The sequence below is a fragment of the Schistocerca piceifrons genome, chromosome 9, assembly GCF_021461385.2.
Source record: "Schistocerca piceifrons isolate TAMUIC-IGC-003096 chromosome 9, iqSchPice1.1, whole genome shotgun sequence".
Taxonomy (NCBI): domain Eukaryota; kingdom Metazoa; phylum Arthropoda; class Insecta; order Orthoptera; family Acrididae; genus Schistocerca; species Schistocerca piceifrons.
In genome coordinates, this window is record NC_060146.1 from 99,593,393 (window position 1) to 99,616,979 (window position 23,587).

Below are 23,587 nucleotides of genomic sequence, written 5' to 3' on the forward strand. Positions count from 1 at the left end.
CAAAACGGGACTGGACTGTACGAACTGAGCAGAATAAACCGGAATGGATGGATGCCAATCGGACAGTTTATGCGGTTGACTGTGTGTGCGAATAATAAGCGTTGTTATAATTATTTGCGAAATCCGTCGTTGCAGATTACCACAGTAGAAGTAAACGACCAACAGGAACAACGGGTAAGAATGATTAGATATTATGTTCTCCGTGTATCCAAGAATATCAAATTTTGACAGAAAATTTTTGCCATGTCGCTACACTACAAGGGGCCAGTTGTACAGTCCCGGGTTAGCAGCCGCTTAATTCTACTCTCGGAACAGCGCGGAGAACGGGTTGTGCGAATACGTAACAACACGTAACCGGAGAATAAACGCGAGATAACTAAACCAGTGATTCGGGCAGGGTTAGTGAAGTTAACCGGGGAATAAGTTTTAAGAATGGCAGTGATAGTTGAGGAGTTAGTGACAACAACGTTGTTTTCTTGGAACGGGTAAGCATAAAAAACGAGGACATCGCACAAATTATGTGGAAGAATATGACGATTCCAAATTTATATAACAATTTCTTGTTACTACATCTACTTTTGGATCTAATGCTTGAGAAACTGGACAATACGAGTGAAATGGAAAACTATTTCCTAACCTAAAACTTTTTGCTCATAGTAGGCGTAATACGCATTTGATATTGGTACTTCATGAATTACATTCTTTCGTGTAATTTATGTAAATGAGGTAGATAAAAATGACCATTTGTGCTAAAGGGAGTTCCGCTTATTTCACATGTGTTGCAATTGTTGCAATATTAGAAACCCCTACTTCGTTTTATCTATCGGACAGTGACAAAACAGACGTAATCAAATCGAGAAATTACACCAGTATTTCAGTATTAGACAAATATATTTCGATTTTTCATGTCGCAAAACGTTTGACGAACTATTATGAGGTAATAGATTCTTTCGCAGAAAGGAAATTACTTCGTGTAAAGGAGTAGCATGATTAGAGAGGGAAAAACTCTCGGACCTCAGGATTAAAAAAATGTGTACTGTCTAGCTTGCCTCTGTCTTTACTGGTTCTACGGTTTCTATATAGAATTTTTGTCAGGCAAAAGATATACTAGCTAATAATCAATAAGAAGAGCATATTTTTTGAAGAGTTCTTATTGTCCCGGTCACAAATAATCACACCCAGTACAAATTGTGAGTCTGTTTAAGGGGGATTGGGTGTCAAACCGGCCGATTGGGAGCAGCAGAGACAACGCAGGACATAAGGCTGTTGGCTTCTCTTATAAAATACACACGCTCGAATTTCACAGAGCCAAATACAGTGACGTATGGTAGAGAATTCTGTGAGAAGAGGCGTGGCACTACAATTTGGCATCCTTAAAACCAAATAACGTCTTACATTTTCTCGAACATGGAAGTTTTGTATATCAAACTCTTCAGAAAGCTGTGCGCTACAAAATGAACACTTTTTAAAAAATCGATTTTTTTTTAAATTTTTACGTCCCATCTCAAACGCTCAAGGGTAAGGGGGGCGGGTCGCCACTATCAAGTTTTTGCCCCGATTGGGAAACATCGTAGATCCGGGGCTGCCTATCCCCGATGATATTCAGTGTCTGTGAAGGAAACCAAGGATAGTTTTGTGAGGGGAATTAAATGACAGCGAGAAGAAATAAAAATCTTGAGTTTTTATGAGTATAGACTGGGACGATCGTGAGGATTTGGATCGAGGAGGGAAGAGTGCCAGGGTAATCCGTGCAGTTGCGTGAAGCGCTGTTTCAAGGTGGCGTAGAGGCTAACGCACCTGCCTGATAGGCAGAAGACCTGGATTGGAGTCCCAGCCTTGGCAAAAATTTTCGCTCGCTGCTTCAGACTGTATACATAAAGTCATATCTGTATGAGACCAGTAAAATCTCTGAAATTGTGTCAGTTCATTTGAAGAACCTTGTGTGTGTATTAATAGTTACCTGTCTTCACAGCACTTGGTTCAATTACAATTCACAATGCTACCAGTTTCCCGTTCTTCCATCATTAGATCTCGTAAAACAAAAGGATTATATAATAAAGTGCGAATAAGACGGAAAATTACTAATGAGGTGCTGAAGCTGATCTGCGACTCGTATAAAGACTTCATGTCTTCGATTTTAAATTTGTGTGGTTTGTAGGTGGAATTGTAATTCCGTTTCAGATGTCAAAGTACTTGGAAGAACAGCTGAACGGAATGAACAGTCTCTTGAAAATAGATTGTAAGTGATGAGACACTACATAAAAGTATTTTATGTGTTATTTGGGCATCAAGATAAATGACCAGGTGCGGTTGCGCGGTTCCTTTTGTCCTTTTACCTACACCTACCGGTGAACTCGTAGCAGCAGATCGCCGGTAGGAAAGCCGAGCAGGAACCTACCGTACTGCTACTCGCACCAGGCTGCACACAACGGAACTATTCTAAGATTCGCGAAAAGGTCTTAATTTTGAACGAAAGGTGGAAATAGTGGCAAAAATTCGGTATATTCTGAACTCGAGAATTACAGGTTCACTGCCAAGCCCGTGCTAATCCTAACACAGTCATGCACAAACCCTTTCATCCACGTTAGCAAGTTTGTGGTAACGTATTTCCCGAAATCTAAACAGCTACTAAGCACGGATTGTTGTTAAAGAAAAATGCTCGCCATACTATTACGTTTATCAGTGCCTAATGCACTCAAGTTTTTAGTCACCGATCTGATTAAAATGCCAAGCGACTATACTGTCTTTTCTCACATACAAAACTACTTAAAAAATTCGTACTTTCTAAAAAACACACCGGAATAAATATGCCTTCGCTTTAAAGCAATTTTGGAATATGTAGCACAACTAAAACTGGCAAGTTATAACTTCCTTCGGAGCTCATACTACACACGACCGTACCATTGAAAGACTGGTATCCGACTCCCTTAGACTGCTGTAAGCATTCTGTATCTCCAAGAGATAGACGCGCGAAGAACACTCCTTTCTGATTGGTCGGTTTCCTTTACGGCCAATAGAAAAACGTTAGTCTCCCGCGTTAATTCGCGCTTTTCATGACTAACCAACCAACAAATAACACACTTTCGAACTGTACTTTCTCCCGAAGTGAATATTTAACATTCTGATATTTTGTTTACACTTTACGTTATTAATTGTTTTCGTTTGCAATCGAATTAGCTTTCCTTTTACCAAAAACTTACTTAGCATATTATGATACAAAGTTTCTCGCGGTGGTTCGTACAGCGTTTATCAATAGAACAACGATCTACATATTTACCTTACACCACATTCACTAATCATTCACACGACTAAAAGCATACACAAAACTGTACAAACATAAATAAAGAAAAAAATCCTTCCAAAAATAAACAGAACAATCCACAAAAACGTTCTCTTGACCTGTTTTCTGTATGTCTCTGTGCACTACTGTACTCTGGTAGATGAAAATTAGAACTACGTACTCGACTGAACCTGCTTCAGGCCACCTGTCACTGTGCACGCATGGGTCACTCTGCTGATACACAGGCTCTACACAGGAGCGATATAAGGCACCACGCCTCACAGGGCCAAATTCGAGATGACATAAAATGTAGATTGGTTACAAGACGGAAAATATTTATGAAGAAAGGAGAATTGTGAACATGTTAAATTATATCACAGGATGATAGGTATTTCTGTTAAAGAAAAACGAAACATGAACGATAAAAACCGGAGACAAGAACAGAGTACAAACTTTTGAAATGTGGCGCTGGAGGAGTTTGCTGAAGACTGGATGGGTAGATCTGATTACCAGTAAGCAATTATTGAATCGAATTTGGGAGCAAAAGTTGACTAAAATGTGAGATCTGCTGATAGGATACGTCGCGTGGCGTCACGGAATCCTCAGTTTTGTAACGGAGGGAAGTGTATGGGGTGACATTTCTAGAGGGGGACCAGTGTCGCTGTGAAGAAATTTGCAAAGAACTATCTATTATGGAGAGCGACCGCTTCGTTGTGCAGACCACAACAACATAGTAGAACTAAACTTAGGAAAAACTGGCGACAGTTACACACGCTAACGTCAGAGTAGAGGTTACTGTGAGAGCAATGAAGATAACAAATATGACTAGAGACACAGTACCGTTAAATTTCTCCCTGAGCTTTCGGGCCACCTCTCCTAGTGGCCCTTCGGGAAGATGCTCATTCGTGTAGTGGAAAACGAAGAAGTGGGCTGGGGCTGTCGGCTTGGAGCTGTGTATTTTGGCCACTCGCACAGCGTGAAATGTAAACATCAGGTCCCCTAGAAGCTGAAAAAAAGAAACCTTAAATTAACATGAAGCTGAAAGCGAGAGAAAATGTTCTATTGACCGTTTTGAACAATTATGATCTGTAAAAACAGCTTAGTTCTCGAAGAAATTTGGATTCTACCGCCAGAAGCTTTAGGATAGCTGATGCCGCTACTACGGTTGCAATTTACCATCGGCGGTTCCCCAGGTATCAGCTCTAGGTCCACCACTCTTCTCATTGTACCTTAGTGATTTGCCTAGAGTCTTTTCCCGCTCTGACGATCACTGTTTATTTCTTAAAGCTCAGTGGCTGAATGTTCAAGTACCAGGCTATGGATCCAAAGACACGTTCATTCCCTGCCAATCCTTATCACTTCTTTCTCCTCTGGAACTGTTTGTTGAAGTGAAAAATGCCCAGTTACATTCTGATTCAGAGTCGACTGCAAACAAGAGATTCACCTGCAGCTCGCTGCGTAAGTCAGTTCACTGGTCGGAGTAAGATAATGGCATAACACCTCCAATAGAATCGTACCTAGTAACACACTGTGGTATTCGTTATGCCCAGGCGAAGTTACTTTCGTCCAGATACAACTATGGGTTCATTGATTGCTCTGGGAGAAGAATCATCAAACTAGAACACATCAAATATTAGCTCACTTAGTAACATTAATGAACAAACGATTTACTAAATTTAAAGATTGCAGGAGCAGAGGATAATTTACAACTGTCATGGACCAGCAAGCTTTTCTCTACAAGTTTCTCGGAAACTTAAACTACTGTTCGGTCCTAGACGAAGCTGTATACTGCTGTAGCTTAGGTCTCCAACTGGGCAGAGTTCTGCACAGCTCGGTTCCATGTTAGCCTAAGTGCAAGAGCGCTGCAGTTCTGAGGAAGAGGCGTGACCTCCAGGAGCGCATCCTATAGGTCGGTGTGGGTTGCAATGAGCCCTCGCTAGTGTCTACGGTATCGACTCATGTTGCTCACTTTAGTGTGGCACCAGTAAAAGCAAATAAAGACATTTTACTTCCTGCGGGTATGTAGTTCAGTAGTAAGCACACATAATAAAATTATTCGCTGATATAGAGGTGTACAGGATGTGTGATTCAGTACACAGAGCAGCAACCTCTCTTGGAAATAATGGCTCTAACTCGTCGGAAGAAGTTTGGATGATGAGTAGGGGTACGTAATTTTTTGCTGATCCTGTGGTGTCACCGCCAGACACCACACTTGCTAGGTGGTAGCCTTTAAATCGGCCGCGGTCCGTTAGTATACGTCGGACCCGCGTGTCGCCACTGTCAGTGATTGCAGACCGAGCGCCGCCACACGGCACGTCTTGGGAGACTTCCTAGCACTCGCCCCAGTTGTACAGCCGACTTTGCTAGCGATGGTTCACTGACAAAATACGCTCTCATTTGCCGAGACAGTTTAGCATAGCCTTCAGCTACGTCATTTGCTACGACCTAGCAAGACGCCATATTCAGTCACCATTGATATTGTGAATCATGTACCGTCAAGAGCGACGTTCATCATTAATGGATTAAAGTTAAGTATTCCACCAGCTACGTCCGTTTTTCTAAATTCCAATTTCCTTGTCATGTTACAGACCTCACGCCAGCCTGCGTGAGCTAACGCGTGCATTTCGGCCTCCTTTCGTAAAACGGTGTTGGCTCTCTTGCCAACCACAACAGATCCAACTCTATGCCTGAGTTCAGACATCGTTGTGACTGGCTATTACCGTGCCAGACTCACAGCGCCACACGACCAGATGTTTTCAAAGGTTGGCGGATTTGCAGAACATGCTGGCCAATGTGATAATCCAAATCCTCTATTTCGATGAAGGTCAGGGTAGCACAACCAGCAAGCAGTCTTCCTATGAGACAGATGACATCTCCAAAACGGAGCACAGTTACCAGGCTTCACACATCAGGAATGTATGCACTTTTGCCCGAATCACTCTCTAACAAACTGGTGGTGATCCTGTTTAGTACCAGTAGCACCACATACCATTATATCCAGGTGTTGGGCCCCTATGACGATGACTAGTGTAGCATGGTATTGTTCATGCTCCTCGCAGCCTGCACCTGTGGATCTGTGTATCATGATGCTGTACGTAGATGCACGGCGCTCCAGACAGCGTCACACTGTCTGTGCGGAGACTTGTCTTATTGGCAGTAAGCCAATTTCGTGACTCATGGTCACTCTAATCCTGTATGACCGAGTGAACATCATGCCCGCCCTCTCAGGTGCCAGTCGCGTGGGGCCACTGACGTCCTGCGTCAAGTTGAGTAGGGTCTTTCTGAACCCAGTGATCCCATATCTCCTGTCATGGATTCACAGTCAACATGAACACCAATACTGTGAAATGATAAATATCTGGGTGTGACTATTCGAAATGACCTCAAATGGAACGATCAGATTTCACAAGTAACGGGCAAGGCGAACTCAAAATTGCGGTTTACTGGTAGATTCCTGAAGCGATGCAGTCCTTCAACAAAGAAAATTGCTTACAATAGTTCGTCCACTCTTAGAGTATTGTTTGTCTGTATGGGACCCTTACCAGTTGGGTCTGATTCAAGAGATTGAGAAGATCCAAAGAAGAGCCGCAAGATTCGTGACTGGTTCATTTAGCCATCGCGAGAGCGTTACAAATCTCATAGAAAGTTTGAAGTGGGACACAATTAGACGACGCGGTAAGCGGAAGGGGCTGCTCACTAAATTCCAAAATCCGATCTTCGCCGAGAATGCAGAGCATATATTTTTACCACCAACTATCAAATCACGCAATGATTACCATTCAAAGATAAGGGAAATTAGAACTCGCACTGAGGCGTTCAGTTGTTTTTCCCTCGTGCGACCCGTGAGTGGAACAGAAGGGGGGGTGGGGGGAATATGACTTTGGCGCGAATAGTGCACTCCGCCACACACCGATTGGTGGCTAGCGAAGTATATATGTAGATAAATTTCAATCACAATAGGTTACAATAATGCTGCTGTCGAATTGGAATACGTGCTAGTAGACATTTTTCCCTTGTGCATGAGGCATACCACAATCTGCTCCAAAAGAATCAACATTCAAATAAAGATTCTGAAGAAAAGTCCATTGGTTACTGTTACCTTATACAAGTGGCATTCAATGAGTAATGCAAGACAATTACTCCTGAATGCAGGGTGGTTTGGTTGAGGATTCCTACACACTACATTATTTATTACTCTTCTAGTTAAAAAATCTCCATTCAGCGTGACGGCGTCACGACACCTTACTGGGCCTCTATGGCCGCATGGTAACACTCTACGGGTCGACGCAGAAGCCAATGTCTTCCTGCATCAGTGACGTCCCCATCATTCACGTAGTGCATTCCGTGGAGTGCATTCTTCATTGAGCCAGACAGATGGAAGTCGAAAGTAGCGATATCTGGGTAGGAGGGTGGATGAGGAAGAACAGTCCAATGAAGTTTTGTGAGGACTAGTAACAGAGACATCTAGTTGAGCAGCGAGATGTTTGATTATGATTGCAGGAGTTACAGCTGTGTGTGTGACAGGCCAGCACGAGGAAGATCGCTACCTTGCTGCGATGATGACAGACGCTTCGCCCGACAACTCACCATGGTTTCGTTCTGCCAGGTCTCCATAGACATTCTGCGAGCGCCTCTGTGTATCTGCCCAATCACAGTTCCTGCTTGGGACGCTCCTTTGTTACAGACGTCATTTTGAAGGCTACGTATGGCGCCGCCACCAGTCACCACTTCTTGAACCTATAAGGGCTGAAGCGGGAATATTCTACGATGTGGCACAAAAAATTCCGCATTTTATTCAATCGGAATTGGACAAGAAAAAAAGTGTTGCATTACGTATTGATCGCTCCTCGAACATACAGTCTAGATGGCATTAGTTCCATCTATTTTGTGCAGTCGCGTAGAAGTGCTAATTCTTTGCAAGCGTGTATTCCATTTCCTGCAGTTTGAGGCCTGTTGCATCTCACCTTAATAATGTTGCAAAGCTAATGGTCAGCAGTGGACTTAGCACGGCACTAAATCAAGCCATGTAAAAATAGTACAACCTGGAGCTTCTCTAATCTCTAATGATACACGTCATACTGTTACATTATCCGAGGTACATTTGACTATAATAGTGGGTGATCTCTTGATGGTTCAGATGCCTCTAAGCACTATGGGACTTAACATCTGAGGTCATCAGTCCCCTAGACTTAGAACTACTTAAACCTAACCTAAGGACATCACACACCTCCATGCCCGAGGCAGGATTCGAACCTGCGACCGCAGCAACCGCGTGTTTCCTGACTGAGGCGCCTAGAACCGCTCGGTTACAAAGGCCGGCAATCTCTTGAAAATTATATAAATGCAGCTTGTAACAAATTGTCAGTGTATCTCGATACAGAACAGAAATCTTTACAATTGTGGAACTCTCCTGCCCCTAATTCTCTCCAGTGAGTGGAAAAGAGGGAGATGGCATACCACGCACTGTTGGAGACATCTCACCTGAGCCTACTTACAATTATGCATCATGAGACATCGATTAAACAAAGCTCATCATGCAGCTGTAGAACAGGATGGGCTATACTACAAACATTACAACAGGAGGCAAATTTTAACACATAAACTGAATTAACACATTCTGCATTTAAGATTATAACGCAACAGGGTGTTAATATTAACAGCTGGTTCACATGAGATCAAGTATAAATTAAAAATAAAAGTTACAAACTGCTAACAAGAAGCTACCATGGTGTAGAGACGAGCTAGAGAGTGTGCCATCCCTGCCACAAACTTTTCTTCATAAGTGGCGGAATAAAGACTGCAAATAAGTTAAAGAGACTGTCAAAGGCAGTACTGACAAACAAAATTGAAATATAAGTGTGGTGAAACATTAGTCGTTAAAAGAACCAACGTGTTTATATGTAACTGAAATAAAAGCACTGACAGTGTAAAATTATTATTGTGATTGTTCTTGTCCGTCTGATGAAGAAGTACACTTCTTTTGTCTCGTTTCATGGAAGTAGGTCTCAATCGCCGCCATTGGTGACGAAATCTGTATAAACGCTGCCTGTGTGCTCTCGTCTGAGAATGTAAGTGCAATTCTGCGGAATATAGATTATAAAATTTATGTTACCTTTCATTTACCCACAAAGTCATTTTCTGCTTTCCCATCCCATCATATCAATTGATTATCGGATTGGCCGTTTGCTTGCAGTATTGATTAGTCAGTGGTGGTTAGACGCCTAACAGTAAATATAAATTCGTATTAAACTGCCGTAATAACCTTGAGAGCTGAGTATAAATATTTTTTATATCTGCAAGATTAAAGTGTACGTAATTAAAAGTATTCTTTTGTTCAGAGAGAGAAAACTAGAGCATTGCTCGAAGTCACTGACAAGGATTAACTTTCTTGGCGGCCTACGGTCGCATTTCCATTCATTACGTAAAGCTTACCATTAGCAAATGCAAATTAGTGACCGTGAATGTTTATATCAGCCACTGCCAAAGATACGTTCAAAATAGCCGGGACACAAAAATTAATATCATATCCAAGTGTGCTTGCTTGTGATTTATCTTTTCGCTTCGTTAGAAGCCACTTCGAGCTCACGGTCGATTACTGCCTTATCGCAAGCGCAGCGACTGCCAAATTATCAGCAATAACAATTTCTATCGCGATCGCCATAATTTGAAGCGAGCGCGAATTTCAGTTCTGCTAATGCGCTACACGCACAAAAAATCAAATACACTACTGGCCATTAAAATTGCTGTAACACGAAGATGCTGTGATATGCAAATGATTCGCTTTTCAGAACTTTCACACAAGGTTGGCGCCGGTGGCGACACCTAAAACGTGCTGACATGAGGAAAGCTTCCAACCGATTTCTCATAAACAGCAGTTGACCGGCGTTGCCTGGTGAAACGTTGTTGTGATGCCTCGTGTAAGGAGGAGAAATGCGTACCATCACGTTTCCGACTTTGATAAAGGTCGAATTGTAGCCTATCGCAATTGTGGTTTCTCGTATCGCGACATTGCTGCTCGCGTTGGTCGAGATCCAATGACTGTTAGCAGAATATGGAATCGGTGGGTTCAAGAGGGTAATACGGAACGCCGTGCTGGATACCAACGGCCTCGTATCTCTAGCAGTCGAGAAGACAGGCATCTTATCGGCATGGCTCTAACGGACCGTGCAGCCACGTCTCGACCCCTGAGTCAACAGATGGGGACATTCGCAAGACAACAACCATCTGCACGAACAGTTGGACGACGTTTGCAGCAGCATGGAATATCAGCTCGGAGACCATGGCTGCGGTTACCCTTGACGCTGCATTACAGACACGAGAGCCTGCGATTGTGCACTCAACGACGAACCTGGGTGCACGAATGGCAAAACGTCAGTTTTACGGATGAATCCAGGTTCTGTTTACTGCATCATGATGGTCGCATCCGAGTTTGGCGACAACACGGTGAACGCACGTTAGAAGCGTGTATTCGTCATCGCCATACTGGCGTATCACCCGGCGTGATGGTATAGGGTGGCATTGGTTACACGTCTCGCTCACCTCTTGTTCGCATTGACGGCACTCTGAACAGCGGACGTTACATTTCAGATGTGTTACGACCCGTGGCTCTACCCTTCATTCGATCCCTGCGAAACCATACATTTCAGCAGGATAATGCGCGACCGCATGTTGCAGGTCCTGTACGGGCCTTTCTGGATACAGAAAATGTTCGACTGCTGCCCTGGCCAGCAGATTCTCCAGATCTCTCACCAATTGAAAACGTCTGATCAATGGTGTCCGAGCAACTGGCTCGTCACAATACGCCAGTCACTACTCTTGTTCTCGCTTCCAACGCCCGAGTTCCCGGGTTCGATTCCCGGTGGGGTCAGGGATATTCTCTGCCTCGTGATGACTGGGTGTTGTGTGATGTCCTTAGGTTAGTTAGGTTTAAGTAGTTCTAAGTTCTAGGGGACTGATGACCATAGATGTTAAGTCCCATAGTGCTCAGAGCCATTTGAACCATTTGAACTTTTCTTGTGGTATCTTGTTGAAACTGCATGGGCAGCTGTTCCTGTACACGCCATCCAAGCTCTGTTTGACTCAATGCCCGGCAAATCATAGCCGTTATTACGGCCAGAGGTGGTTGTTCTGGGTACTGATTTCTCAGGTTGTGGTATCGTGTTGAAACTGCATGGGCAGCTGTTCCTGTACACGCCATCCAAGCTCTGTTTGACTCAATGCCCGGCAAATCATAGCCGTTATTACGGCCAGAGGTGATTGTTCTGGGTACTGATTTCTCAGGATCTGTGCACCCAAATTGCGTGAAAATGTAATCACATGTCATTTTTAGTATAATACATTTGTCCAATGAATACCCGTTTATCATCTGCATTTCTTCTTGGTGCAGCAATTTTAATGGCCAGTAGTGTAAAAGGTAGGGAGAGGCTGGTGTAAGAGAGAGAGGGAAATACTAGCGATGTGGAGCAACAGTGGAGCGTGAAGGTGTGTTATCATTCAACCACAATATTATTGCACCTAGAAGGGAGAGCGCATTGGTCGTCTTATCATGACTTTTTATCGCGATAGGAAACACTTGATAGTGTATGCACCGTTGTCTTGATATCTTCCACACTGTGATTCGTTTTCCTTAACCATCGCTGTATTTGTTTGCTGTATCGTCACGGCATGTTTCTGCTAACCGCCACGCCAGACCAAGTGCAGTAATATCGTGGTCGGGCAGTACGTACAGCCAGGGCCGGTCATGGCATGCCGTAATTCGCACGTGCAGTGTGTGCGGGCGGCGTTCGGGCAAAGATCTGGCGTGCCACTCGGCTTTGCTCGGTCTTTCTCGGAAGTAACTAGGACGTTTCAGTTAGCATTGTGGTGTGGCATTTCTCGATTGACATAGCTCTCCAAGGTCGAGAGAATCGTAGTATCAGCGCTGTTCATCCTTCACTATTTATTAGTGGTATGAAGCACATTCACAGGTCCAGTGGCCGTTTGCACCAAAAGAGGCAATGAAGTTATCTGTCGTCTCAATCCTGTAAAATGAATGGGCCTGACAGAAGAGAGGAATGAAAATTCTCAATTATCATAATTGACAGGTACTACATATTTGCTATCTAACAACACTATAATATCATGCAGAAGAAGGATGTAGTTGAAAATGAAATGCCAAAAAATTACAAAGATCGAGAGACGGGTTTCATTGTTCTGTACATCAAGAAGCACTTTAGCTAAATTTTAAGGCTTGGATCAAATGAAGAAATTGATGGTACGCACAGTAAAATTTCTGAAGTCGGATGCATGATTCCATTGTCAGTTGCAATAATTTTCAGTGGAACGAGTTTCCGATTTCGAACTCGCTGTTGTTCAATTTATGAAGGAAGGTAGATTGCAGGAATGGTTCAAATGGCTCTGAGCACTATGGCACTTAACATGTATGGTCATCAGTCCCCTAGAACTTAGAACTGCTTAAACCTATTACGGTATATTGTTAATTTTTACTTATGGACCGTCTGACAGCAACTGATTGCAAAACATTGCATTAAAACAAGCGTTCAGTTCACAGTGCTGTCGAATGTGGAAAAAAACCGCAAATTGGCGTTCATAAGAAGAAGAACAACACATAAAATGCAACAGGAGCGTAATATGTAAGAAATTGTCCACGCAACCTGTAAGTACAATTCAAAACATTACTACTTAATAGGAAATACCAACCACCAGAACTGTTTATAAACTATAGGCACAGTGACAAAAACGTAAATTAAACAGCTAACATATGTACATTTTCCAGGCCACTGATGATGCCTTGCAGAAAATAAAGGCGAAACGCGTATGGCACTAAAATTGTGTTTTATTCAGTTGCTGTCGGACGGTCCATAAGTAAAAATTATCAATATACCGTAACATTACATGCAACTGAGGAAGACAGAACTACAAAAAGTTGAAGATACTTAAACCTAACTAACCAAAGGACATCACACAACACCCAGTCATCACGAGGCAGAGAAAATCCCTGACCCCGCCGGGAATCGAACCCGGGAACCCGGGCGCAGGAGAGACTGCAGGAATAAAAATTACAACATCCCGAATGGATTGCACAGACTTCGCATCTTATGTGGAGTTGAGTGCACACTACCCACAGTAAGACACTTAAAGGTAATTTGTTTCTGATTTGATGAGGATGCATTTAAAAAGAAAATCGCGTTGTAGGAGAGACACGTCTGACAAAGGCAGTTAAGTCTAGTTCCCTAACTTCAGTGGGGTTAAAGGAAAGGTGATGTTTGAGGAATTCACTATGACCTTGAAAGAAATATAAGGATAGGTTTCTAAACATTTTGAAGACACTGTCAATCTGCTTTCAAGATGTTTTCGGGACGGTTTGCCATTTCAGTTGAAAGCGGCCCTGTGCATGTGCAAATGTACCTGTTTGATGTGCAAGTAATTCCTATTTAAAAGACAAATATCTTTAAGGTTAAAACTGTCTAGGATGTGTACACTTCTTTCCTCAGGTAGAATTTCTGCGTTTCCATAATGAGGTTGCAAAAATGCTACAATATTTTGATCAACGTTTGTGTGGGAAAGATGTTTCTTCGATTGTGGAACTAAATAAGTCACGATTGCGTGGCAACGTTAGTGTGACAATCTTTGAAATTGTTTGTGTATGTTCGTATGCCGACATTTTCTATCAGAAAATTATTTTATGTCTAGTAACTAAATAACACTGAAAATTTGTTTTGTTTTTGAATATGTTGTTGAGAAATGTGAAATATGAAACCAAGTACTGTGCAGTGCAACTGCACTGCTATACAAATGTAAAGGATGTTGTGTGCAACATTGGCTCGGTTTCAGATAGTGCAGTCATGACCTAAGTCATGACATAATAAACTAAAGCTAAATCACAGTAAGACTCAGTTTTTACAGTTTCTAACACACAATTCAACAAAACCTGACGTTTTCAAAATGGTTCAAATGGCTCTGAGCACTATGGTCATCAGTCCCCTAGAACTTAGAACTACTGAAACCTAACTAACCTAAGGACATCACACCCAGTCATCACGAGGCAGAGACCTGACGTTTTAATTTCACAGAATGGGCATATGATTAGTGAAACTGAACAGTTCCAATTTCTATGTGTAATCGCCCGACACAAAAATTAGTGTACTTTGCTTATTTTCATTCGCTTATGTCGTGTGGTATTATATTTTGGGGTAACTCTTCCCATTCTAAAAGGATATATTTGGTTCAGAAATGGGCGGTTCAGAGAATAAGTGGTGTAAGTTCATGAACTTCTTGTCGAAGTCTGTTCAAGAGTTTGGGTATTTTCACATTGGCCTCTCACTATATATATATTCCTTACTGCCATTTCTTGTTAACAGTATTACCTTATTCCCAAGAATAAGCAGCTTTCACTTTGTTAATACTTTGCAGAAATCAAATATGCATTTGGATCGAACTTCCTTAACTCTTGTGCTGAAATATGTGCAATATACTGCTGCATCCATTTTCAATAAGCTACCACTAGAATTTAAATCGAAACTGAAGAGTTTACTCATGGGTCACTCCTTCTATTCTGTCGAGGAGTTCCTTCAAAAATTAAGCTGATTCCTATTGATTGCGTTTACTTAAGCTTATGGCTCGACTTTTTTTTGGGTTCATAAAAATTTTATTTTTATTTGTTATTACTTTAATGTTGTAATTTCATGTACTGACACGTTCCATGACCTTGGAGATTTTCTTCTCAATTTGGTCTACGGAACTTGACGTGTAAATAAACAAATAAATAAAAGAACAGACGTCAGGGTCTGCCTAAGTTCAAACATCGATGTACAGTCCCCATTTTTGGGTCTCTGCCATTTATTAAGATTTACAGACTTTCATAGCGGTCAGGGCCCGTCGTCTACAAAATAGTCGCTGTACAAACTCGAGCGATCGATCGATGAGAGGATATGGAACAAAACAGTCTAGTGAACTTATGTCCGGAAATGCATAGTTTCCATGCTAAAGACCATTTTTTAATCTTACTTCGCTAGAGAGACTGCCGTCTAATACATGCTGTACCATGCAGCCACAGTTACGGTATGCATGTTTTCATCCTACAGGGTTCTACTGTTCCTCATACGTCATGCCATAGCGCCCTCTCCTGGCATAGTAATTGCTAATGTTGTGTCCGATTCACATCTCTTGCTGACTCACCTTGTAGTGGATGTGATACAGCGTTGTACACTGTGTTCCTTATTCGAAATGAGAGCTTGCCGATATGGTGTTTACTTATGGAAATGGTCGGCGGGTAGCAAGGTTGTATCAGGAGACCTATGCCCGCCGACAACAACCACAGCGTTCTGAATTTGCAACAGTGTTTCGCTGTTTGTCCGGGTCAGGGTCGTTTCGGGAAGAAGGAAATCACGAAGGACATACCAGAAATGTTGGACAGCAGACTTGGAGGAAAGTTTGATTAACACTGTGGAAGGCGACCGCCATATAAGTACCAGACAGTTGGCTCGCCAGTACAGGGTAAGCCAGGCGACCGTGTCCAACACTCCATGACAATTGTTGCTACCTTCATCATTAGTAAGGTGTGCAGGGTTTACTAAGAACAGACTTTCCACATTCTGTAACTGGTTTCTTCACCAGGCAATCGCGATTCCGGGACTTGCGTCATCCATCCTATTCACAGATGAGGGTACTTTTACGTGGAGTGCTATCGTCAACTTTCATAATAGCCATCTGTGGGATAGTACGCAGAGTCTCCATGGTATGATGACAGCGAATCATCAACATAGGTGGAGTCTTAATGATAACTGGTGACCTTATTTTGGGGCTAGCCTGCCTCAAAATGGTTCAAATAGCTCTGAGCAAATGGCTCTGAGCACTATGGGACTTAACTTCTGAGGTCATCAGTCCCTTAGAACTTAGAATTACTTAAACGTAGCTAACCTAAGGACATCACACACATCCATGCCCGAGGCAGGATTCGAACCTGCGACCGTAGCGGTCGCGCGGCTCCAGACTGTAGCGCCTAGAATCGCTCGGTCACCTCGGCCGGCCCAGCCTTCCTTTCATGTCGCCTAACATCCCGGAACTATCAGCGTTTCTTGCGGGTGCCTTAACTGCTGGAAGAAGTGCCATTGATGATACGAAGGGATATATGGCTGGTATAAGATGATGCTGCAGCCCACTTCGCCGTTAACGTCCGGACGCATCTCAATCGTGTCTTCACTGGTCGCTGTATCAGACGAGGGGGTCCAGTTGCATGCCCTGCTCGTTCATCTACATCTACATCCATACTCCGCAAGCCACCTGACGGTGTGTGGCGGAGGGTACCTTGAGTACCTCTATCGGTTCTCCCTTCTATTCCATTCTCGTATTGTTCGTGGAAAGAAGGATTGTCGGTATGCCTCTGTGTGGGCTCTAATCTCTCTGATTTTATCCTCATGGTCTCTTCGCAAGATATACGTAGGAGGGAGCAATATACTGCTTGACTCTTCGGTGAAGGTATGTTCTCGAAACTTTGACAAAAGCCCGTACCGAGCTACTGAGCGTCTCTCCTGAAGAGTCTTCCACTGGAATTTATCAATCATCTCCGTAACGCTTTCGCGATTACTAAATGATCCTGTAACGAAGCGCGCTGCTCTCCGTTGGATCTTCTCTATATCTTCTATCAACCCTATCTGGTACGGATCCCACACTGCTGAGCAGTATTCAAGCAGTGGGCGAACAAGCGTACTGTAACCTACTTCCTTTGTTTTCGGATTGCATTTCCTTAGGATTCTTCCAATGAAACTCAGTCTGGCATCTGCTTTACCGACGATCAACATTATATGATCATTCCATTTTAAATCACTCCTAATGCGTATTCCCAGATAATTTATGGTATTAACTGCTTCCAGTTGCTGACCTGCTATTTTGTAGCTAAATGGTAAGGATCTATCTTTCTGTGTATTCGCAGCACATTACACTTGTCTACACTGAGATTCAATTGCCATTCCCTGCACCATGCGTCAATTCGCTGCAGATCCTCCTGCATTTCAGTACAATTTTCCATTGTTACAACCTCTCGATACACCACAGCATCATCCGCAAAAAGCCTCAGTGAACGTCCGATGTCATCCACAAGGTCATTTATGTATATTGTGAATAGCAATGGTCCTATGACACTCCCCTACGGCACACCTGAAATCACTCTTACTTCGGAAGACTTCTCTCCATTGAGAATGACATGCTGCGTCCTGTTATCTAGGAACTCCTCAATCCAATCACACAATTTGTCTGATAGTCCATATGCTCTTACTTTGCTCATTAAACGACTGTGGGGAACTGTATCGAACGCCTTGCGGAAGTCAAGAAACACGGCTACCTGTGAACCCGTATCTATGGCCCTCTGAGTCTCGTGGACGAATAGCGCGAGCTGGGTTTCACATGACCGTCTTTTTCGAAACCCATACTGATTCCTACAGAGTAGATTTCTTGTCTCCAGAAAAGTCATTATACTCGAACACAATACGTGTTCCAAAATTCTACAACTGATCAACGTTAGAGATATAGGTCTATAGTTCTGCACATCTGCTCGACGTCCCTTCTTGAAAACGGGGATGACCTGTGCCCTCTTCCAATCCTTTGGAACGCTACGCTCTTCTAGAGACCTACGGTACACCGCTGCAAGAAGGGGGGCAAGTTCCTTCGCGTTCTCTGTGTAAAATTGAACTGGTATCCCTTCAGGTCCAGAGGCCTTTCCTCTTTTGAGCGATTTTAATTGTTTCTCTATCCCTCTGTCGTCTATTTCGATATCTACCATTTTATCATCTGTGCGACAATCCAGAGAAGGAACTACAGTGCAATCTTCCTCTGTGAAACAACTTTGGAAAAAGACATTTAGTATTTCGGCCTTTAGTCTGCCATCCTCTGTTTCAGTACCATTGGATCTCAACCCGTGCGATTTCCGCTTATGGGGCCATCTCATGAGTATCGTGTATGCAGAGCCCATTGCAGATGTGGACACACTGGAGCAGCGTATTCATGCTACTTTTGACACTGTTCGGATGCAGCCTGGTGGATGTGAAGGTGCGAGACAGGACACGCTGCGGCGCACACACGCATGACTTGAGGCACATGGAAACAATTTTCAACACGTACTGTAAGTATGGCTGCACGGTACAGCGCGCGTTAGACCGCGAGCGCAGTCTCTGTAACGATGAATCAATGGTCTCTAGCATGGACACGATGCATTTCCGGACATAAGTTCATTAGAGCTTTTTTGTTGTGTATCCTCTTATCATGGATCAATTCCTAGAGTTTGTACACAGTGGAAAAAAAAATCACCCTGTCTATTTCAGCATTCTAATCTATTGTTAGTATCTAATGATGCACCTACAGGAAACATAGTTATGTAGTACTTCTACTATTTGATATTAGATGTATTACAAATTAAAATATGAATTCTCCGTCCACGAACGGCACCTGTTCCTCGTTCCTCTATCCACTAAAGAACCATAAAGAATGCAAAGTAAGTTACAACAGCCGGTAGATTCAGTCAATAAGCGTGTGAAATGAAGGTAGTTCCTGAACACAAATGGAAATTCCTGGTGGGAGGGGGGAATGGTACGTCATTTCCGCGAAACACTATTGTGAATATTTAGAGAAATGACATTTTCAGCTTACTGCAGAATGATCCTAATGTTCATTTCGTATAACGGTCGTGGATACAAGATAAGAGAAATTAGGGCTCATGGGGACATAAGGACAGTCGTTTTCTAAGACGCTCCATTTTCAGATGGAACAGGAAAGGAAATAACTAGTTATGACACAGGGTACATTCTGCCATACACCATTTCGTAGATGTAGAATAATTAGTGTTGGAAAGGCATCATATGATAATTAATCTGGCTCAAAGTTACTCCTGTACTGAGGGACTTATGATATTTAATTGATATCTCATTGTTGCCTCGTGGGGTCATAGAAAGTATATATGTGTGTGTGTGAAATTTTATGGGACTTAACTGCAAAGGTCATCAGTCCCTAAGCTTACACACTACTTAACCTAAATTATCCTAAGGACAAACACACACACACCCATGCCCGAGGATGGACTCGAACCTCCGCCGGGACCAGCCTCACAGTCCATGACTGCAGCGCCCCAGACAGCTCGGCTAATCCCGCGCGGTAAGGAAAGTTTATTTGTTTTAATACCAGCGAACGTGACAATGTTTTGCAATTGCTAAATATAAACTTCTCCCCCTCCGTTTGTCCATATCTCTTCCTCCTCCTTCTCCCTGTCCCTATCGCCTGTCATCACCCTCCACCCACTCCCTGTACAACCCACACTCTCTCTATTCATCTCCTCCTCATTTTTCTGTCCATACGCTCCTTTCCTTTCCTTAAATTCATTGCCTCACTCCTTCACTGTCCATCTCCCGTATGCATTCTTCTAGACTTATAAATGACAGTAATTGAGAAATTCTTATTCGTTTTACTTCCAAACGCTGTTTACACTCGTCGAGTATGTAGCTGGCCTACAATACGCTTACGCCGACGCCTCACTGGTGGCATTATTTTTGCCAAAGAAGTGTAACACACCGTATTATCACGAACTGACATCAATTCAGTCTCTGCAACATACGAAAGATATGATCAGCGCTGACAACACATTGAAATATCGCTTTCAGTATTCAACGTGGAACTTGGTGTTGTTATGAAACCATGCGACAGTAGAACTGGAACCAGAACGTGACCTGTTTTTTGAAGACATGCGATAGCAGAACTGTCAACTCGACCGTCACATTCATTGAGATTTTCATAGAAAAATATCTTCCAGATTTACGACTTTTCAGATGGCTTTTACAAAACAAAAAAAAAAAAAAAAAAGGAAAAATCAAATCGGTGGAGCCATTCTCAAGTTATGATCTTTCATAAACGCGGCAACTGATTTTTGCACAGTTATGGTGACTTTATTCCTTAAGGACGTTCACATGTGAGCTAACGTTAGCTTGAGCTGGTAATGAAAGTTAGAGTGCAAGAGGTACTTGACGTTCATATTTCGTAACACATAGCTCCATCTTACATGTGGCCACATAGGCTGCCATACTCTTGTATACATTACGATTCGCCGTCATTGTCTGTTCCCAATCTTATTACTTCTGTCTGAATAGTACTGAAAAAATACCGGTTCCCGTGGAAGGAAAATCCTCTCTGTTACGCGCACTACTACATAATCTTTTTCTACATCGGGAACGCTTCCGCGCAACCAACTCGTTAATGCTACACCTCCTATAATAAACAGTAATGTTCTTCATGGACTTGTTTGCAGCACTGAAGCAACCATCGACTATGACTCAGAACTCACTCCTAGTTCAGCAATCTTTTCTCTGTTATTATCCGATATTTCACTACTATTAATACCGTATCAAAACTGTTTTCCATGGCGCAGTTACTGTACAGGGTTATTACAAATGATTGAAGCGATTTCACAGCTCTACAATAACTTTATTATTTGAGATATTTTCACAATGCTTTGCACACACATGCAAAAACTCAAAAAGTTTTTTTAGGCATTCACAAATGTTCGATATGTACCCCTTTAGTGATTCGGCAGACATCAAGCCGATAATCAAGTTCCTCCCACACTCGGCGCAGCATGTCCCCATCAATGAGCTCGAAAGCATCGTTGATGCGAGCTCGCAGTTCTGGCACGTTTCTTGGTAGAGGAGGTTTAAACACTTCACCATTAAGAAAAAAATGTTGCTTCATCACTGAAAACAAGTTTCGCACTGAACGCATCCTCTTCCATGAGCTGTTGCAACCGCGCCGAAAATTCAAAGCGTTTGACTTTGTCATCGGGTGTCAGGGCTTGTAGCAATTGTAAACGGTAAGGCTTCTGCTTTAGCCTTTTCCGCAAGATTTTCCAAACCGTCGGCTGTGGTACGTTTAGCTCCCTGCTTGCTTTATTCGTCGACCTCCGCGGGCTACGCGTGAAACTTGCCCGCACGCGTTCAACCGTTTCTTCGCTCACTGCAGGCCGACCCGTTGATTTCCCCTTACAGAGGCATCCAGAAGCTTTAAACTGCGCATACCATCGCCGAATGGAGTTAGCAGTTGGTGGATCTTTGTTGAACTTCGTCCTGAAGTGTCGTTGCACTGTTATGACTGACTGATGCGAGTGAATTTCAAGCACGACATACGCTTTCTCGGCTCCTGTCGCCATTTTGTCTCACTGCACTCTCGAGCGCTCTGGCAGCAGAAACCTGAAGTGCGGCTTCAGCCGAACAAAACTTTATGAGTTTTTCTACGTATCTGTAGTGTGTCGTGACCATATGTCAATGAATGGAGCTACAGTGAATTTATGAAATCGCTTCAATCATTTGTAATAGCCCTGTACTTCTTGCTAAGCATTATTGTTGGTATTATTATTGTCTCATTGAGATACTGTAAGGAGCACGTGCTAATTACAGTACTTCGCTTCCTGTCCTTTCTCTACTTCTCCCTTCAGTGTATTCTACACCCTCATCTACATCTTTAATCTGCAAGCCACCTTACGGTGTGTAGCGGAGGGTACTTTGTGAACCACTGTCATTGCCCTAACCCTGATCCAGTCGCGGACGGTTCGTGGGATGAACGATTGCTGGTAAGCCCCGGTGTAAGCTGGATTCTTCTTTAGGTTCACGTTCATCGTCTTTGCTGGGAATATACAAGCACTAGATGCGTATGATAAGTAATGCCACAAATTTTTTTCTGATAACAGGCTGGTTTTGTTCTGGACTCCGAAACATCATTTATATCTCACTCTTCTGGCTACGAAACCTAGCATACTCTCCGTTCAATTCGTCGGCACTACGTCTTATTACTGGTAGGGAGCCCGCCCCATAGCCGTGAGGTCTAACGCACTGCTTTCCGGGCGGGGAGGAGTGCCCGTCCCCGGCACGAATCCGCCCGGCAGATTAGTGTCGAGGTCCGGTGTGCCGGCCAGTCTGTGGATGGTTTCCAAGGCGGTTTCCCATCTGCCTCGGCGAATGCGGGCTGGTTCTCCTTATTCCGCCTTGGTTACACTATGTCGGCGATTGCTGCGCAAACACTGCTCCCACGTACTCGTTCACCATAATTGCTCTACCACGCAAACATTGGGGTTACACTCGTCTGGTGGGGGAGGGGGGGAGAGGGGGGGGGGTGTACACTGGGGACCGAACCTCTCAATAACCCTGGGTTCGGTGTGGGGTGGCGGGGATAGGAGGGGTGGGTGGACTGCTGTGTCCTGTTGTGGGATTGTGAACCACTGAGGGCTAAAGCGGGGACGAAGCCTCTCTGTAGTTTCTAGGTCCCCACTTCCATACAATACAATACTGGTAAGGCTTATATGCTAGCAGTGTATTACTCTACCGGTCGACGTTGTAGCCAGTTGCTTGCTGGATCAATAACCTCCCCATCATCTACGGAGCGCAGCTTTCATTGCACCAAACAGATGGAAGTCAGAAGGGAGATCCGGGCTGTAGTTGTGAATGAGGAAGACCAGTGCAATGGAGTTTTGTGACCGTCTCTCGGGGGGACAGACTTGTGCGAGGCCCCACGTTGTCATGGAGCAGGAGAAGTTCGTTTGCATTTTCTGGCGACGAACACGCTAAAGTAGTTTGTACAGTTTCCTGAGCGTAGCACAATACACATGTTGATCGTTGCACCACGAGGGAGGGCCTCAAACAGAGTAACCTCTACAGAGTCCCAGAATGCCGTCACGATGATTTTACTCACTGAGGCTGTGCCTTTGAACTTTTTCTTCGAAGGAGAGGTGGTGAGGCACCATATCACGAACTGCCGTTTCTTACCGGCTCGATGTGATGAACCCGTTTCATCGACTGTCAATATGTACGATGTTCCAGTCTTCTGCCAAAAGATACCCAGTGACAGCTGTCTGGTTGTAGCTCACGTCTGTTACAGATGCATTTTGAAGGCCACATATACACTCCTGGAAATGGAAAAAAGAACACATTGACACCGGTGTGTCAGACCCACCATACTTGCTCCGGACACTGCGAGAGGGCTGTACAAGCAATGATCACACGCACGGCACAGCGGACACACCAGGAACCGCGGTGTTGGCCGTCGAATGGCGCTAGCTGCGCAGCATTTGTGCACCGCCGCCGTCAGTGTCAGCCAGTTTGCCGTGGCATACGGAGCTCCATCGCAGTCTCTAACACTGGTAGCATGCCGCGACAGCGTGGACGTGAACCGTATGTGCAGTTGACGGACTTTGAGCGAGGGCGTATAGTGGGCATGCGAGAGGCCGGGTGGACGTACCGCCGAATTGCTCAACACGTGGGGCGTGAGGTCTCCACAGTACATCGA

At 43.8% G+C, this 23,587-nt stretch overlaps 1 protein-coding gene across 1 annotated transcript in view; it reads right to left on the minus strand.

Annotated features, from left to right (window-relative positions):
• The window catches only part of LOC124716730 (cocaine esterase-like), a 69,488-nt gene that overhangs the window by 21,077 nt on the left and 24,824 nt on the right, over positions 1 to 23,587 (minus strand). The window contains exon 4 of the mRNA XM_047243274.1: positions 4,121 to 4,286. Coding sequence (XP_047099230.1) covers positions 4,121 to 4,286 — 166 coding nt within the window. The remainder of the gene's footprint in view (positions 1 to 4,120; positions 4,287 to 23,587) is intronic.